At 35.1% G+C, this 16,258-nt stretch overlaps 1 protein-coding gene across 6 annotated transcripts in view; it reads right to left on the bottom strand.

Moving 5' to 3' along the window:
- Window positions 1–16,258, bottom strand: part of MYO9A (myosin IXA) — a 276,224-nt gene that overhangs the window by 208,723 nt on the left and 51,243 nt on the right. For all 6 annotated transcript variants that reach the window (XM_032417536.1, XM_032417538.1, XM_032417537.1 and 3 more), the window contains exons 3-4: window positions 7,612–7,706; window positions 2,351–2,413 (exon numbers count right to left, since the gene is read on the bottom strand). In XM_032417536.1, coding sequence (XP_032273427.1) covers window positions 2,351–2,413; window positions 7,612–7,706 — 158 coding nt within the window. The remainder of the gene's footprint in view (window positions 1–2,350; window positions 2,414–7,611; window positions 7,707–16,258) is intronic.

A 16,258-nucleotide genomic window follows, 5' to 3' on the forward strand; every position in this document is an offset into this window, starting at 1 on the left:
AAATTGTTATAAGGGAATACTATAAACAATTTTTTTTTTCCAACAAATTAGATGACCTAGATGAAACAGAAAAATTCCTAGAATGATAAAAACTACCAAATCTGGCTAAAGAAGAAACAGAAAATCTACAGAGACTTATAATAACTAAAGTCTTTGGATTAGTAATCAAAATTCCCCACAAATAATAACCTAGAACCAGTCGGCTTCACTAGTGAATTCTAGCAAACATTTAAAAAAGAATTAACCCAATCCTTCCCAAACTTTTCCATCTCATTCTATAAACCAGTATTATCCTAATAGCAAGACCAGACAAAGACATAAGGAGGAAAAAAAAACAAAACAAAACCTTACAGCAATATCCCTTATGAATACAGACACAAAAAATCCTCAACAAAATACTAGCAACCCACATTTAGCAACATACCAATAAATATTATACATCCATTCACAAACAGAATCCAGCAAGATAATAGAGAATCAGTTTTTAAGTTCTGGATCTTCACCTCCCATTGATTCTTCGAAATCATGCTATATCCCTAACACTCCATTAAAATGTGTTGGAAAAAGTTACTAATAACCTTCTAATAGCAGTATCTGTTAACTCTACAAAACTTTAACGAAGTTATTCTCTTCCTAAAATTCTCTACCTTCATTTCAAAAAAAACCTCTAATTTAGATTTCCTTATCTACTAGCCACAAAAAAAAAAAAAAAAAAAAAAAAAAATGAACAGGAAAGTCTTGAGTTCTAGTCCTAACCTGGCAGGTATTCATTAGATAATGTTAGCTACTAATTACTGAATATAATCATGTATAAGGACCACACTAAGCATTTTATAAATGTTATTTCATTTATTCTTCTAAACAACTCTAAGACAGTTATCTATCTATAAAATGGGAATAAATATCAAAGAAGCAGAAAAGTTAAATGAGATGCCAAAGCCATATTCAATATCTGAATATAAGTCTCTTTAACTTCAAACTCTGGCTCTTTATTTTGTCTCATTGCACCATGAAGCAAATCATTTACCTCTCTGACATTTGGTTTCTTTTTTTCCCCCTGACATTTGGTTTCTTCATCTATAGGAAGTTACATATATAATCTCTGAAGTCCTGTATACCTCATTATAACATAATGAAATTAAGTGCTTTATTAAAAATTTTCTCAAATTAGAAACAAAATACTAAGACACGTAAAGCAGTAAGAGAAACACCTGAGCTACCACTGTTTTTCTTTTTTTTTTTTTTTTTAAGATTTTATTTATTTATTTGACAGAGAGAGAGATAGTGAGAGCAGGAACACAAGCCGGGGGAGTGGGAGAAGGAGAAGCAGGCTTCCCACTGAGCAGGGAGCCCAATATGGGCTCGATCCCAGGACCCTGGGATCAGGACCTGAGCCGAAGGTAGACGCTTAATGACTGAGCTACCCAGGCACCCCTACCACTGTTTTTCTGTTTGGACAGTTTGCCTAGAATTTATAAAGGGATAACAGTTCCACATGCAGGCATACCTCAGAGATAGCGTGGGTTCAGTTCCGGACCACTACAATAAAGCAAATCTCAAAATAACATGAGGCAAATAATTTTTTTGGTTTCCCAGTGCAGGTAACAGTTACGTCTACACTACACTGTAGTCTCTTAAGTGTGCAATAGCATTATGTCTAAAATACAATGTACAGGGGCGCCTGGGTGGCTCAGTCATTAAACGTCTGCCTTCAGCTCAGGTCATGATCCCAGGGTCCTGGGATCGAGCCCCACATCAGGCTCCCTGCTCCGCAGGAAGCCTGCTTCTCCCTCTCCTACTCCCCCTGCTTGTGTTCCCTCTCTCACTGAGTCTCTCTCTGTCAAATAAATAAAATCTTTAAAAAAATAAGTAAATAAATAAAATTAAATAAAATACAATGTACATACCTTAATTTAAAAGCACTGTATTGCTAAAAAATGCTAACCATCATCTGAGCTTTCAGCTAGTTGTAATCACAGATCACAGATCACCATAACAAATATAATAATAATATAAAAGTTTGAAATATTGCAAGAATTTCCAAAATATGAGACAGACACAAAGTGATCAAAGGCTGTTGGAAAAATGCCAAAAGACTTACTCAACACAAACCAATGTGTAAAAAAACAGTATCTGTGCAGTGCAATAAAACAAGGTATGTTTGTACTTATTAAAAAATCTAGCAGCCTCTGAAAAAGTATAATGTTCTGCCCATGACAGAAATAGCAATTATATGGAATGCGATGCACAGTGTAAGCTAAATTAAAGGTCGTAATATGCAAACATCCTAAAAGTCAATCGCATAATACAAATGTTAACTTGATCTAATTATACTAATAAAAATATGTACCGTTCATTATGCTCTTGATAAACGAGTCTGGACTTCTCCAGTAGATATTTTTCAACATAGGCACTAGAAGAAAAATAAAATTGGTTGATATAAATAATAAAGCTTAAGGTAGATAAGTATTTTTTCAGACAAGATGCAAAAGTATAAAGAATACTATCCAGATCATTTTAGTACACTTACCATTACAATTGTGTTATAAATGCTGTTAGCGTTATCTGTGTTAAATTCATAAACTCGTAAGTCTTTTTTTTTTTTTTGGCTTTCAACAAAGCAAAATAAAGTCAGAAGTTCAAAACATGGCACACAAGACCCACCCATGGCATAGGCTTTACTTTCTTTCCAGACTAATATGCCACTACACATTCTTTCAGATATTATACTTTGGCCAGGTGACTAAATAAAACTCAAAGACATACTTTCTTAACATATTCATGCTACTGCCACATTCTGGAATCCATTTATTATTTACTGATTTATTCAACAACTTCATTAATTGGGCACTGTGCTAAGCACTGTTCAAATATGGAAATAAGTGATACACTATCTATTCTCAAGGGGCTTACAGACTAGTAGAGGGAAATGTAAACAAGGGGCTATCATACTGAGTTGATATAGGATTTATTATAGAGCAATGACCAGAATATTATGGCTGTACCAAGAGAGACAGGTAAGATTCAATCCAAGAAGAAAACAATTATATAGGGAACAATTCCCAGAGAGGTACTCACCTCTATGTACATAGCACATAGTAAACATTCACAAAATCTATTTGGTGACTGACTGAATAAATGACTCTGAAATCTGAAAGACTGACCAGAAGGCCAGGAGAACTGCTTTATGCAAAGGCATAAAAAGAGGGTACTTAACCTCAGGGAAGATAATTCCTCAACATGGCTAGAGAATGAGATAGACAAGTGGACTAGATGAAGAAGGACCAATATACTATGTGCCAGAAGAATGGAATTTATCCTGAAAGTAATGAGGAACTAAAACATAAATTGTATTTCTGATATGTCATTCTCTTTATCCAGTCTGTACCTCTTCAAGTCTTCAATACCTCTTGCCCAAACTGAAGCAATCAGTTAAGCTCCCTCTGGAAAAGGGGATCCTACAGTCTGAAATTTAAAGGTTTTCGACTATTGAATCCAAATTACATAGCACAAACCTCTGTGGAGTCAAAAATCTGACTTTTGAGCTGTATTCCCATCAGTTCCCTCCTATTGCATGCTCAGTATTTCAGTCACTCCCAAATACAGGTCATTCCCTCAAGCATGCCATTCACTCCTGGTTGCATTGTCCGTGCTCTTCCTTCCACTTCTAATTCTACAGTCTCTACCCATTCTCTATCCAACAGGCTCCATTCATTCATAAAATGAACCTCAAATGTGCCTTTTTTGCAAACCTGTTACTACTACCACTACCAGTAATTAAAATGTGATCACTTCCTCTGAGTAACCATCATCACCTCTAATCAAAATACTGAAACACATTCTTATCTAAAATGGGAGAAAGGGAACATAAACTAATATGTTAAATTCTTTTGAGTATAGTTGACACACGTTACATTAGTTTCAGGTGTTCAGGTATGTAACATAGTGATTCAGTAAGTTTACACATTATACGATGCTCATCACAAATGTAGCTACCATCCTTCACCATACCTTTGTAAAATACCATTGCCTATATTCCTTATGTGGTACCTTTTATTCCCATGACTTATTCCATAACGGGAAGCCTGTATATCACACTCCCCTTCACTCATTTTGCCCATTCCACCACCTTCCTTCCCTGTGGCAACAACCAATTTGTTCTCTTTATTTATAGGTCTAATTCTGCTTTTTGTTTATTCATTCGTGTTTTAGATTCCACATAGTGCATTAAATTCTTAAACCCACCCTGCATAGCAAATATTACTGCCTATTTCACAAGTGGAGAAACTGATGCTCAAAGATATTAAGATCATGCAGCCACTAAACAGCAGAACTATGATTTGAAGCCAGGTCTATTTTAACTACAAAGGCTCCCTCTTTCTACTAACATACTCCTAAACATCTCACCTTCCTCCTCTCCACTCCATGAGTTATACTGCTATGAGAGTTAGTTACCCATAAAATAAGATCTACTCATGTTATTCCTCTACTTTCACTTGCTACTCATACTAAAGTACATAAGGGTGAACAGATGTTACATCTACCTGGGATTGTTTTATTTCAATGCATCAGCATACAAAAAGAAAAAATAGACAAAGCAAATATGGCAAAATGTGATAATTCTTGAACCTAAATAGGCATTCTTTCTATTACTCTCTTTACTTCTGGGTACATTTCAAATTTTTTATAATAAAATCTTTAAAATCTGCTTCCCAGTCAAGAGGATAAATTAGATACATTAGAGCTTTATTCACAATCTGAAATCAACTGAACACTATGTCCATAATCTGAAGCCCTTGAACTTACCTCCTCAAGTACACCAAGCTCTTGTTATGATTCCATTCATCTGTTAATGCCAATTCCTCAAATGATAATGTGATTTCCCACTTTTTCTGCTTAGCAATTTTTCAAGACCCAAAATAAAAATCACCTTTTTTTTGTGAACTTCTCCAGACACATGCTTCAATCACTGTACTTATCTCATTTACTGTAATCCTCTTATGTAAACCTATCTCTCCCAAAAGACTATGAGAACTTTTTTTTTTTTTTTTTTTTTTTAAAGATTTTATTTATTTATCTGAGAGAGAGAATGGGAGACAGAGAGCATGAGAGGGGGAGGATCAGAGGAAGAAGCAGACTTCCCGCTGAGCGGGGAGCCCGATGTGGGACTCGATCCCGGGACTCCAGGATCATGACCTGAGCCGAAGGCAGTTGCTTAACCAACTGAGCCACCCAGGCGCCCAGACTATGAGAACTTTAATGGCAGAGAACATGTGTACTTTTTTTGTCCTCAACACTTAGCACGGTGCCTGGTACTCCATAAATGTTTGCCTAATGAATGATAAAATGAAAGATGAAAATGTTTAATATATATTTGCCAAGAGTTAAAAATTTTCAATATGAAAAAGAATTTTCAATATGTATGTGTTGACTTACTAATCAAGATGAAGATTTCTGCTCATCACTGTTGTAAGAGAACATTTCACCTTTTCAGATAATTGCTTAACATACAAGAGCCAGAATTTCATTCATAAAATGGGAAAATAAATATCTGCCATTCCTAACTCATGAAACTGTCTTAACAATCAATGAATATATACAATAATACTTTGTAAGTTACAAAGCAACATATACAACTGTACCTATTATCAACATCTTTTGTATCACAATCATAAATACTAGAAAAGTGCAACTTGACAACCTGACTGCATCCCATTTTTTTAGTAAAAGTACCAACTATACTTTTGGAAACATGGTTTTCAAATCAGAAAGGAAATGAGTTATGAAACTCACCACTGAAGGACTTATTCTTCTTGTTTTGTTTTTCTTGGGGGGGTGGGTAGAATACATATAGTTTTGGTCAAATTTTTTAAATTAAAAGCAGAAGTGAAAAGCATAACTAAAATAGCATAAAAAGAAAAATACTAACCAATCTCACTATTAATATGGATGCAAAAATCATTAATAAAAACTAGGAAACAATAGAACAACCAATTTATATGCGCGTGTATAAATATGTGTACTTATGTATGCGTGTGTGTGAGTGTATCTTAGTACGACCAAGTGGGATTGTTTTCCCAGGAACACAAAATGATTCAGTATTAGGAAAATAATGGTAACACTGACAGATCTCAGAATGAAGATCATGCTAATCTTCACAGATGCCCAAAATGCATTTGGTAAAATGCAGTATCATTTTGTTACTCAAAAAAACACTAACAGAAAATTTAAATTGATGTCTAATTCATTAATGTGGTAAAATGGCCTAAAATCAGTATTTCACTTAGTGGAGAAAAGTAAAGTCATTCACATAAAGGTCTGAAACAATATTATTTGGAATCAGATGAGAGAGAAAATAATTAAAGATATAAGAACAGAAAAACAGGTAAGAATATCTATTTTTGCAGATACACCAAGAAAAGGTAAAAGAAACAATAGTAAAACTAATGCAAACAATAAAATAATTCAATAAGATAACAAGATACAACTTAATATAAAAATTAATAAATTTCATATATATGAACATATATGCATGAATATATATCATATATACAAACAACTAGAAGATATAATGTAAGAGAAAATCACACTTTCAATAACAACAAAACATTAAAATAAGATACTTAGGAAAACACTCAATAAGAAATACAAAAAAATTTAAAGCATTTCTAAATAGCACAAAAATGTCAATTATCCCCAAATTAATATATACATTTAACATTAGTCCAATAAAATCAAGCCATGAAAGGCATGGAGGAAACTTTAATATACAGTGCTAAGGCAAAGAATCCAAATTGTAAAGACTATAAGACTATAAGGTTCCAACTATAGGACATTATGGAAAAGGCAAAACTAGGGGTACTATAAAAAGGTAAGTGGTTGCCAAGGGTTATTGGGTAAGAAGGGATGAACAGGCAAACCATAGAGGATGTTAGAGCAGTAAAACTATTCCACATGATACTGTAATGGTGAATAAATGTCTTTATACAATTGTCAAAGCCCAAAGAACATACCACACAAATGGAACACAACAATGCAAGATGTTATTAATAGGGGAAACTGGTCAATAGGGTGAAGAGGTATTTGGGAACTCTTTGTACTTTCTACTCATTTTTGTTGTGACCCTAAAACTCCTCTAAAAATAAAGTCTATTAGATGTTTTAAAGTTAGGAAGAATATTGCTAGAACAACCAGAAGTACTCTATTTACAAACTGTATAAGAAATGTTATTGTAACAAAATTAAATTTCTTGAATATAACAGCATTATGTTGGAAAATGCAGCTGTGATTCCTGTGGGGAGTCAAATTATATGCCCAACTTACTCAAAAACAAATTTAAAAAAATGAATGTATGCATAATGCAGAGAAATAAAGTAAATGCAGCGAATTGTTAACAATTAGCAAATCTAAGTTACAGATGTATGCCTTACACTATTCTTTGAACTTTTCTCAGGCTTCAACTTTAAAAAAAAAAAAAAAGTTAGAGGAAAATAATTGAATGCAGACACCAAAGTCACTATTCTCATTAAAAAACAAATGAACAGTCTATGGATTATGAAGAGACAATGGTGAAAATATAAACATACTCCAAAACCTGCTACTGCTACTTACCCAAGTACAGTGCCAGTTTCTTGGTAATTTACTTGAATAAATTTGCCAAAACGACTTGAATTGTTATTATGAGCTGTCTTTGCATTTCCAAAGGCCTGTCGAAATAAACAGTTATTAATTTCATTTAAAAAATGGAAAATCTTGCTTAGGTTGGCTCAAAGAGACAAAATGCAATTCTCCTTAACTTCAGACTCATATGGTTCAGGTAAAGTAAAAGAGAGCAGGGCGCCTGGGTGGCTCGGTTGTTAAGTGTCTGCCTTTGGCTCAGGCCATGATCCCAGGGCCCTGGGATCTAGTCCCACATCGGGCTCTCTGCTCAGCAAGGAGCCTGCTTCTCCGTCCCCCTCTTCCTCTGCCTGTTGCTCCCCCTGCTTGTGCTCTCTCTGTCAAATAAATAAACTCTTTAAAAAAAAAAAAAAGAGAGCAACTAATAGTTGAAATAAAACCAAGTAGAAAGTACTTCATGCTTTTCAGTAAAATAAATCTTAATTTTAAAAACTTAACACTCCTTAAAATAATTTAACTTTTACATTCGAGAGCCAGCAAGCTTCCTTAATATATTTCTATATTTTTTTAAATCTTGCTAAATTAAATAGGAGCTAGAAACAGAATAATTACATCAAAATAATTGCAATTTTAGAATAGTATAAATGAAATAAAATTTCACTATGTAATGTATTACACTTTATTACATCAACCTAAAACAAAGCTACAGTACTATTTTAAAAAGAATTAAAAATATATGTTGCCTAAATTGTTACCAAAGTATACACAATGCAATAAATACTACCCAGCATAAAGATAAACTAGTACATACATCAACACTGATAAATATGAAAACATTGTGACATGTGGAAAAAACCAGACTCAAGAGTACATACTGTACTATGAAATTTTAGAAAAGGCGAAGCAACAGTAACAAGAAGAAGATCCGAGTTGTCTGGGAATTGAGAAATGTGTAAAAGGGGCACAAGGAGTAATAAAAATATTCTATAGCTTCATTGTATGATAGTGGCTATATAAGTGTATATACATTTATCAAAAATCATTGAACTATAAATTTTAAATGGCTTTACTGTACTGTAAGTTATATATCCCGATAACACTTCTTAAAATTGAAATTTAGAAGAATAATCCCTGGTTGAACTTACATATTCAACAACTTGAACGAATTTCCAAGACACAATGCTAAATGAGAGAAGCTAGTCTCAAAACTTTACTTACTGTATGATTCCATTTCTGTGACATTTTGAAAAAAACAGCAATGGAAATCAGACAAGGAGTTCCCATGAATTAGTATGGGAGGGAAGTAAGAGGATATGAAGATAAAGAATAGTGTGAAGGAGTTTCAAGAAGTAGTGGAACTTTTCTGTATTCAGATTGTATAGAGACAGTTACCCAAATTAATATTTCAAAATTCATAAATTTTACTGAAATTTTAATTCTTTTTATAATTTAAATATCTCCTAAAAAAAAGTAAATAAAAAAATTAAGGCCCCAAAAAAGACCATTTCTAATATGTCAATCTGAAAATCTTCATCATAAGCCAGCCCACACTAAAAGGAACATTAAAGGAAGTCCTTCATGTAGAAGGAAAATATCATACTCAAATATGGATCAAGTACAGAATGGAGAACAGCAAAAATGGTAACTACAAAGGTAAATATATAAAGTATTTATTACTTAAATCTCTTGAAAAGATCACTGAAACTGAGGTCAGAGAAAATGATAAAGATCTCTGAAAATCCCCTCTTCTTCCTAAGAGAAATAAAACTAAAAAAAGTATCCAAATCGGGGCGCCTGGGTGGCTAAGTCGTTAAGCGTCTGCCTTCGGCTCAGGTCATGATCCCAGGGTCCTGGGATCAAGCCCCGCATCGGGCTCCCTGCTCCTCGGGAAGCCTGCTTCTCCCTCTCCCACTCCCCCTGCTTGTGTTCTCTCTCTCGCTGTGTCTCTCTCTGTCAAATAAATAAATAAAATCTTTAAAAAAAAAAAAAGTATCCAAATCAACTTTTTGACAATTCTAGAAATTAACTAAAAGCTTACAATAATCCTTTGTAGGGGAACACTTAATCAAGGAAAACAGCTGAATCTCAGTAAGAAAAACAGACATTGTGGCATTTTAACTTACCCAATTGCCATCTCCCTCTCCCTAGCTCCATGCTGAAGAGAAATGCAACACTCTATAATTAGTCTGTTTCAAAGGCAGCCTAGAAGCCACTGAAGGATCAAAACAGGATTACAGCCAAAGCCCCATCCCACAGGTAACTGTCAGAATTTGAGCTATATGGCAATTCCCTGGAAAACCTCACTCAAAGGATTATCTTTACCTGACCTGACTTGGAGCTCACTCACAAGAGACAGCCTTTTCACCCATGTATGTTTGTTAAAAACAATCAGAGGCAACTGTTTAAACACTGCAACTGCCTAAGTTAGCAATAGGAGAATGAGGCAAAAAATGAGGTAACCAAACAACTTAAAAGGAAAACATAGGAATGACTTATACAAAAGGGGCATTTAAAGATCTGAAGCAGGGGCGCTTGGGTGGCTCAGTTGGTTAAGTATCTGCCTTCGCCTCAGGTCATGATCCCAGGGTCCTGGGATCCAGCCCCGAGTCAGGCTCCCTGCTCAGCAAGGAATCTGCTTCTCCCTCTGGCTTGTGCTCTCTCTCTCTCTCAAGTAAATAAATAAAATCTTTAAAAAAAAAATAAAGATCTGAAATATTCCAGGGAATGTAAAAGGTGTTTTACCTGTGCAGGACTGTGCACATGCCCAGAAATATACACATGCTCAGTAAAGAGTGGACATCTCTGGTTGATATTTAAGCTCTATGTAAATAGGAAATAAAAGGTAAGGCAGATTTGACAATTGCCTGGTTAAATGTTGACAAGTATCCAAGAAGCACACAGAACTTCACAGAAAAAAACTGGGAGCCTTATTGCTTCAGGACATTTAAAAAAAATCCTTGTCCAATTATTATCTGACCACTAAGCTAAATGAAGAAAGAATGTAAAGGCCTCACAGGAAAAAGAACAGACTTCACACACTTATTCCAAAGTCATGGAACAACCAAACAGCAATAACAAAACCACCACCACAAACCCTGGGAGGAGGGAAAAATCTCATTTCCAGAACTATCACACTGTATTAATAAAATGGCCCACTTTTCACCAAAACATTATAAGACATGCAAAGAGGAAAGAAAGTATGGACCAGGAAAATTTTATAAAAGCAATAAACAGAAACTGTCCCTGACAAAGCCCAGATGTTGGACCTCCAAAGCCAAAACTCTGTATCAGCTATTTTAAATACTTTCAAACTAAAGGAAAGTATGAAAAAGATGCCTTAACAATAGAGAATATCAGTAAAGGGCTAGAAATTATAAAAATTCCATTATTGAAAAGTAGATTAACTAAAATGAAAAATTCATTGGAAGGGCTCCAGTAGAGACATAAACAAGTGGATAGAGTGGAAAACACAAAATGAGTATTTCAACAATGAAAGGCCCAATACTTCCCAAATTTCATGAAAAACACTAATCTACATATCCAACAACTTTCACAAACTCCAAGCATGAAAAACTAAAAAAGATCTGCACCTAGACAAATAATGATCAAATTGCTGAAAGACAAAGAATAGTTCTTATATGGTCCTAGGGTCCTGGGATAGAGCCCCGCATCGGGATCCCTCCTCAACAGAGAGTCTACCTCTCCCTCTCCATCTGCCTCTCCCCCACTTGTGCTCTCTCTCTCTCAGATAAATAAAATTGTAAAAAAAAAAAAGAATAGTTCTTATAAGCAGCGAAAAGAGATGAAACACATACCATATAAAGGTTCCTCAATAAGCATAACACATAATTTCTCCAAATAAAACATTAAAAATTAAAGACAGTGGAGTTATATATTCAAATCACTGAGAAAAGCCTGTCAACCAAGAAATCTGTGTCCAGTAAAACTATCTTTCAAAATTAAAGGAGAAATTAAAACATTTAAATAAACAAAAATTGAAAGAATACATTCAGCAGATGGGCCTTACAAAAAATACTAAATGAAGTAATTCAAGCTGAAATGAAAAGACACTTGATAATAAAGCAAATCTATATGAAGAAATAAAGACCACAAGGTAAATGTAAATACAAAACAGAGTATAAATATTTTGTTTGTAACTTTTTTTCTCCTACCTTGACCTGAAAGACAATTCCATAAAACAATAAATATAAATCTGCGTGTATGGATATACAATGTAGAAAAATATAATCTATATGAAAATAAAAGCATAAAGGAGGGAGAAAGGAACAGAGCTATACAGAAGAAAATTTTTGCATATTATTGAAATTAAGTTGGTGTTAAAGATACAAAAGTAGGGACCCGAAAGGCTACGTGCACCCCGATGTTTACAGCAGCAATGTCCACAATAGCCAAACTGTGGAAAGAGCCAAGATGTCCATCAACAGATGAATGGATAAAGAAGATGTGGTATATATATACAATGGAATATTATGCAGCCATCAAAAGGAATAAGATCTTGCCATTTGCAACGACGTGGATGGAACTGGAGGGTATTATGCTGAGCGAAATAAGTCAAACAGAGAAAGACATGTATCATATGACCTCACTGATATGAGGAATTCTTAATCTCAGGAAACAAACTGAGGGTTGCTGGGGTTGGGGGGGGGGGTGGGAGGGATGGGGTGACTGGGTGATGGACACTGGGGAGGGTATGTGTTCTGGTAAGCGCTGTGAATTGTGCAAGACTGTTGAATCTCAGATCTGTACCTCTGAAACAAATAATGCAATATATGTTAAGAAAGAAAAAAGGAAGAAGAAGAATGTAGCAGCAGGGGAAGAATGAAGGGGGGGAAATCGGAGGGGGAGAAGAACCATGAGAGACGATGGACTCTGAAAAACAAACTGAGGGTTCTAGAGGGGAGGGGGTTGGGAGGATGGGTTAGCCTGGTGATGGGTATTGAGGAGGGCACGTTCTGCATGGAGCACTGGGTGTTATGCACAAACAATAAATCATGGAACACTAAAAAAAAAAAAAAAAAGAAATTAAGTTGGTGTTAATCCAAACCCAATTGTTATGTTAATCGAAATGCTCAGGAATACCACTAAAAAAATAACCAAAAAACCCAAAAAGAGAGACAACAACAAAATTAAAATGATATGCTAGAAAACATCTCTTTAACATAACAGAAAGTAGTAATGGAAGAATACAAGACATAAAAAAAGCATATAAAAAAAAAAAAACAAATGGCAGGTGAGCCTGGGCGGCCCAGTTGGTTGAGCATCTGACTCTTGATTTCGGCTCAGGTCATAACCTCAGGGTTGTGAGATCAAGCCCCACATCAGGCTCCATGCTGGGGGGAAGGCTGCACAAGATTCCCTCTCTCCCTCCCCCTCTGCCCCTTCCCCACCTCATGCACTCACTCTCTCTCAGAAAAGGAAAAAAAATAAAATAATAAAATTAAAAAATGGCAGACATTATGAGTAAATCCTACATTATGAGTAATTACATTAACTGTAAATGGATCAAACATTCCAGTCAAAAGATAGATAAATGGCAGAATAGATTTTTTTTTTTTTAAGGATCCAACTCTATGCTTTCCCCAAGAGACATACTTCAGAGGTTCAAAGTCACAGACAAGTTCATAGTAGTTCTATATCTACTTTACCTACTTAAAAAATTGAAACTTTGTTTAAAACTTTCCTGCAAACTTATCAGATAAAGGGCTAGTATCCAAAAATCTATGAAGAACTCATCAAACTCAACATCCAAAAACCAAAAAATCCAGTCAAGAAATGGAAAGAAGACATGAACAGATATTTCTCCAAAGAAGATATACAAATGGCCAACAGACACATGAAAAAATGCTCAACATCATTTGACATCAGGGAAATACAAATCAAAACCACAATGAGATGCCACCTCACACCAGTTAGAATGGTTAAAATTAACAACTCAGGAAACAACAGATGTTGGTGAGTATGCGGAGAAAGCAGAAACCTCTTACACTGTTGGTGGGAATGCAAACTAGTGTAGCCACTCTGGAAAACAGTATGCAGGTTCCTCAAGAAGTTAAAAATAGAGGGGAGGGGGTTGGGAGGATGGGTTAGCCTGGTGATGGGTATTGAGGAGGGCACGTTCTGCATGGAGCACTGGGTGTTATGCACAAACAATGAATCATGGAACACTATATCTAAAACTAATGATGTAATGTATGGGGATTAACATAACAATAAAAAAAATTTAAAAAAAAAAAAAAAAAAAAAAAAAAGAAGTTAAAAATAGAGCTACCCTACAACCCAGCAATGGCACTACTAGGTATTTACCCGAAGGATACAGTGATTCAAAGGGGCACATGCACCCCAATGTTTATAGCAGCAATGTCCACAACAGCCAAAATATGGAAAGAGCCCAGATGTCCATCAACAAATGAATGGATAAAGAAAATGTGGTATATGGGGCTCTGGGTGGCTCAGTTGCTTAAGCATCTGCCTGTGGCTCCGGTCATGATCCCAGTGTCCTGGGATTGAGCCCTGCATTGTCTGGGTCTCCCTCCCCCTGCTCTTGTTCTCTCTCTCTCTCTCTCCCTCCCTCTCAAATAAAAAATGTTACACACACACACATATACACACACAGGAGTATTACTCAGCCATCAAAAAGAATGAAATCTTGTCATCTACAACGATGTGGATGGAACTATAGGGTATCATGCTAAGTGAAATAAGTCAGTCAGAGAAAGACAAATACCATATGATTTCACTCATATGTGGAATTTAAAAAACAAAACAGATGAACATAGGGGAAGGGAAGGAAAGATAAAATAAGATGAGAGTTGAGAGAGGCAAACCATAAGGGATGCTGAACTCTAGGAACAAACTGAAGGTTGCTGGAGGGGAGGTAGGTGGGGAGAAGGGCTAACTGGGTTATGGGCATTAAGGAGGGCACTTGATGTAATAAGCACTGGGTGGTATATGCAACTGATGAAGCACTAAACTCTATCTCTGAGCTAATAACTTAAAAAAAATTTTTAATAAAATAATAAAATTTTTTAAAAAACACCTTCCTGCAAAGAAAAACACAGGCCTAGACTGTTTCATATCAATTCTAACACAGATAGTCGGGGGAAAAAAGTTCTACACAAACTCCTCCAAAAATGTAAGACATCCCAACTCATTCCCATGAGGCCAGAATTATCCTGAGACGGACGGAAGGAAGGAAGGAAGAAAGGGAGGGAGGGAGGGAGGGAGGGAGGGAGGGAGGGAGGGAGGAAGGAAAAGAAAACTTATCAAAAATTCTAAACAAAATTTTAGCAAACCAAATCCAGTAATATATTAAAGGATAATACATCATGAAAAGTGGTGTTTACCCCAGGAATGCTGAAATGGTTTACCAATCAAAAATCCAGTGATATAACTCACCGTATTAACAAATTATTCTTTGTAAACCATATGACCATCTCAAATAGACACAGAAAAAGCATTTGACAGAATTCAACAACCATTCCTGATAAAAATTCTAAACAAAGTAGGAATAAAAGGGAATGGTCCTCAATCTAATAAAGAGCATCGACACAAAACCAATAGCTATTATCATACTTAATGTTTAAAGCTGAATGCTTTCCCCCTAAGACAAGAATGTTACTTTCACCACTTACATTCATATTGGCATAATCAGTGAAATCTGCAAGCAAAAAATATCCAGATTGGAAAAAAAGAAACAAAACTGCCTTTTTATTCATAAATATGATTTCTTATGTGGAAAATCCAATGAAAACTTTAAAAAAGCCAGAATATTTGTATCTAGCCAGTTTGTAGAATACAAGTCAAAGTGCCAATATCAACTATATCTCTATATATTAGGAACTAACAATTGAAAACTTAAATAACATTTATAAAAGCATCAAAAAATACTGACAAGTATAACTTACTATATATGTTAAAGTCCTCTACATTAAAAACAACAAAATACTACTGAGAGAAATTAGAGACGATCTTCATAAATGGGAAAATAAACTTGTTCATAAGTCAGATGACTTACTATTGTTAGCATATATCAGTTCTCTCCAAATTAAACTACAGATTTAACACTATCCCAATCAAAGTCCCAAAAAAACTTTTATAGGAAACTCACAATTTAGTTCTAAAATTCATATGGAAATGCAAAGGATAGAATATCCAAACTAAGCAAAAGAAGGATTAATACAACTAATTTCAAAAATTATTATAAAGTTACATAACAAAAGTAGCAAAACGCTATCATAAAGACGAATCAACAGAACAGAAGAGAGAATTCAGAAATAAACCCACATATATATGGACAATTTTTTGACAAAGACACAAAGGCACTAAGGTAAAGAAAAAAGTCTTTCAACAAAAAAGTCTTGAAACAAGTAGATATTCATAGGAAAACACTGGATCTGCGTGGCTTAGTCGTTAAGTGTCTGCCTTCAGCTCAGGTCATGATCCCGGAGTCCTGGGATCAAGCCCCACATCAGGCTCCCTGCTCAGCGAGAAGCCTGCTTCTCCCTCTCCCACTCCCCCTGCTCATGTTCCTGCTCTCGCGGTCTTTCTCTCTGTCAAATAAATAAATAAAAAAATCTTTAAATAAAAACAAAAAACACTGGATCTATACCTTATACCATAT

This window comes from Phoca vitulina, unplaced genomic scaffold (genome assembly GCF_004348235.1).
Source record: "Phoca vitulina isolate PV1807 unplaced genomic scaffold, GSC_HSeal_1.0 scaffold20, whole genome shotgun sequence".
NCBI classification, from domain to species: domain Eukaryota; kingdom Metazoa; phylum Chordata; class Mammalia; order Carnivora; family Phocidae; genus Phoca; species Phoca vitulina.